This window comes from Oncorhynchus nerka, linkage group LG3 (assembly GCF_034236695.1).
Source record: "Oncorhynchus nerka isolate Pitt River linkage group LG3, Oner_Uvic_2.0, whole genome shotgun sequence".
Lineage (NCBI taxonomy): Eukaryota > Metazoa > Chordata > Actinopteri > Salmoniformes > Salmonidae > Oncorhynchus > Oncorhynchus nerka.
In genome coordinates, this window is record NC_088398.1 from 47,189,055 (window position 1) to 47,193,014 (window position 3,960).

The following is a 3,960-nucleotide window of genomic DNA, read 5'->3' on the forward strand; positions in this document are numbered from 1 at the left end:
CACAACATGGCATGTCACAGGGCTTTGGGGATGGCAGTACAATATCTAGTGTGACATTTTCTTTTTAGGCTTGATTTCACCGCTATATTTACACTGAGGTCTGATAAGGATAATAGGTTTGAAATATTCATTTCAGACTTTTCAGACTTTGCGTCAATATACACATCACACTACCGTAAGTTTGAGCAGATAACAACTACATGAATATAAGCTGTTTTTTTCATCAGGGAGATTGCTTCACAGCACATTCCACCCCCCCCCAAAAAAAAAACGTGGTATTGTATCCATAATGTTGGTTTGAAAATGCTGGGGCAATGTATAAACATGGTGTGTTGGCTCACTGAAATTGCAGGCAAACTTGTGATCAATATACAATAATGGTACGCACGCACACACACTCCAATAATTGTATAGTTTGAACAATTACTTATAACAAAAACAAAAAACAGTTTCCTGCAAACAGATGCTGCATATTCCTGAATGAAAAATAATTTTCAATAGAGCTTTTCCATTTAGCAGGTTTTTTAGTCCAAGAGCAGGCCTAATCTGGATTAGGGATACCAACCCAAACTGTGATAATGGTTACTATTACATTACAGTCAATCAACTAACTGAATACAAACTTACTTAAACAACAGAAACTTCCACTCATCTGTTAAGGTTAATGGATCAAAGCTGTGCTCAGTGATCAGACAGACCAACATCTTCTGAAAAAATCAACTAAACACACGATAAATGTCAAAATGAAAGCAGCAGCAAATTCATATTTTTATTAAAAAAATATTGTCATTGGAGAGTTGAAATGTTCATAACAGAACAACAGATCAGAATAGCAAATCCATTATTTAATCTAACATGACATCATCATCACAGCCATCTGCAAGTAATTCAACCATAACAATTAGATGAATCTCGTTTGATACTTTCAAGTTTGTTTAATGTTCATTCAGAAGTTACCTGTGTTTTGAGGGGGACAATCAGACATGAAACTTAGATGTGGTACATTTCATCTCCTTCCTACTACAGGAAACTACTGTATTCTGCTACCGTGTCATCTCAGGCTGTTATTCTGGTAGCATTAGAACCCCCCTCACAGCCCACAAAGCCGTTGGCGTGGGCTCCACAAACATGTTAAACCACGGAGTGTGACGGGGTGAGCACGAGGGCCGAATGCTGATCACCTCATTGACAGTCAGTCCACACACCAACCACACTGACCTGGCTCCTCAGTCCTCACCTAGAGCATTTACCTACTGGTTATCTTTACCTTCTGGAGAAGACTACTTAAACAATCCAAGCTTAACATTTTTTGAAAAATCTTCCTTGAGGAGTTCTTTCCATTTGTAATGTGAAAGCTGAATGTGGTAAGTCTGGTCAGTGCAGAATAGAAATCAGGCGGGTTTTCTTCAGGGTAATCCTCTCTTTGTGAGTTTATGATTGACTTCACATTCCAACACACAGATAGTGGATGAACAGAAACAGCAGTTCCTCCGAGTTGAAACTTGAACGGTGTTGCATGTAGACAAACTCTACTGAATATTGCACCCTAGAAAACATTTCTGCATCATAATCAAAACATCTGACATTATCTTGACTGACTACAACTACACTATATTTGTTTGAGGGAAATGTAAAAATAATTGAAACTGCCATGATAAAATGAAACTAAATACATGATCTTATTTCTGAGAAGTTGTCAATTTGCAAGGTCCCGTTAAGAAAACAGTAGCTACGTAAACAAAGACAAATATTTTCTACGTCGGCGTACTTTTGGCTCTCATCATTTCTTTTGGAAGTAACTCTCCATCCTCAAACCATCTCTCAGATATAATATGGACACATGACATGCGAGAATCAGCACTTTTATATTGTTTTCTGTTGAACTACTATATTCCTGCCAGTCGCAACAACAAAAAACACTGATTGATATCCACCCCTTGACATTGAGTCCCAATAAAAATGTATTTGCTAGCAGCGTCTTTTGATCGTGTCTTCTTTAAGCTTAATTTACTGCCTTTAAAGAGTTATCATAATCTACATGATAATAAATAACCATGACTAAGAGGCAGGAAAGCAAAGGAGCAGCAAAACAATTCATTACAAATAAATACATTAAACCATCCATTTGAAGATTTAAGACACCAAAGGGCACTCCAAGGCAGAGCTTCTGTGATACTGACTCACAGACTTGGCAGTTTCATAACCAGAAAGAAACTTTAGCAGAGCGCTAGGATCACACTGAAGCTGAGAAAGAGATAAAGATAGAGATAGTAGACAGGAAAAGATAGAGCGATAGAGAGAGATTGACAGAGGCAGAGAGAGAAAGAGTACCATGTGAGATGATTCTGGAGGTGATCACCAGTGACCTCTCTCTGGGTGCGTGGCCAGGGTAACACCTCACCAGCGGGCCACCTGGCTGGTGTAGTCTTCAGTGGTCGTGGCCAGGTCGCCTCCGCCCCCGTACCCCCGGCGTCTGGGGAGTGAGGCCCTGCTCTGCTCCCTCTGCTCCCGAAGCCATCGGCGCTCCTCACGCCTCTTCAATCGCTCCGCCTGGTGCTCGCGCTGGCGGGTGTATTGGAAGCGCTGGAGGAACAGGTCCTTGGCATACTCGTACAGCTGCACGTCCAGATAGTTGAGCTCCTCGATGCGACGGCGCACAGCCTCGCTCAGGTCCACATTGGCGGCGCGCGTGCTGTTGATCTGAGTGAAGGCGGCGATGAAGCGCAGGCTGAACGTCCGCTCAAACAGGTACTGCGTCTTGCGCTGGAACTCTGTCAGTCCGTAGAAGGCCATGTTCTTCAGGTTGTTCATGGCGCTGCCCAGCAGGATGTGGTTGCGATCGCTCTCGTTCATGGAGGACAGGTTGTAGCAGCCTACCAGGTTGAGGTCGGCCAGCATGCGCACCTGTCGGTTGTTGGCCAGGTTGGACGGGCAGTCCATGAACTCGGTTAGGGTGACGCCCGACCAGTCGTCCCCGCTGTAGCAGGTGGGCAGTTCGTCCTGTGTGGGCGAGCGCCCGTCACACATGTGCAGGGAGGTCTTCCAGGTGGCACCTCGCTGCACGTGCTTCCACTCGCTCAGGTAGCGGGAGACGGGGTCACGCAGCATGGTTATGTAGTAGAAGTCCCTGCAGCCAAAACAAACACAGTCAGAGAGCTACGAACACATCAACATCACACAGGCCCACGCAGCATTGTACTGACAGATGGTGACTTTTGTGACTGGGTATCGCACTTCAAGGTTGGACGCTAATTACCAAACTGAAACTTTAGAGAGATTATCAGAGGTCTTTTTCCCTATTGTCCTTGAACACAAAAGTGATTTATCGTGTCAATGGTAGGGGAATATCAACAGAGTTATGGGTGTTTTACAACTCACCTAAGGTTGTACTATTTGATCATGAGCATGTCTAGTCATCAGAAATAACCTGAAGCAAAAACCTAGTTGACCAATGATGGATATAAAACCTATCAGATCCATTCCTCAACGTTCTGTGTTTTTGACAGAAGTCTTTTGCAGTCCTAATCAAGTGCTTTACCCATCAGTTGTCTACCAAACGAAGCTCTATGTTTTAGAGGAGAAATTCCAGTAGCACTTTGGAGAGGAGAGCTGTTAAATGAAAGATATTATTTTTATACACATCACTGCCTCTCCTACAGAGAGGGACTATCTCCTCAATCATTGTAAGCCTAGGGACAGCCACTGAACATAAAAAAATTCAATTAATCAGTTTCCTGCAGTGCCAACTTAAGGACATTCAAAGGAGAGGAGCTCAGTACAGGCTACAGTAGAATTGGAGAATGTGCTGGAAAAATCCATAGCAGTAAGCAATGTAGGACAGAGTGAAAACATTGTCAAAAAGATGTTGAGAACATACTCTGCAACCTACTCAATAAAAATGTATGTAGGCAGTAGGAATCATAATACAACGATATGTAGGCAGTCTAAATCATATACAGT

General features: G+C 43.0%; 1 protein-coding gene across 1 annotated transcript; it reads right to left on the bottom strand.

Annotated features, from left to right (window-relative positions):
* Positions 1-255: 255 nt before the first annotated feature.
* Positions 256-3,180, bottom strand: LOC115109628 (heparan-sulfate 6-O-sulfotransferase 3-B-like). Its single transcript, XM_029634796.2, has one exon. It carries the CDS (start codon positions 3,106-3,108, stop codon positions 2,398-2,400), a length of 711 nt encoding a protein of 236 aa, XP_029490656.2. The 5' UTR covers positions 3,109-3,180; the 3' UTR covers positions 256-2,397.
* Positions 3,181-3,960: the final 780 nt, after the last annotated feature.

Bases quoted from the DNA above. Each gene is read 5' to 3' on its own strand.
- LOC115109628 (XM_029634796.2), bottom strand. From the start codon at position 3,108: ATGCTGCGTGACCCCGTCTCCCGCTACCTGAGCGAGTGGAAGCACGTG.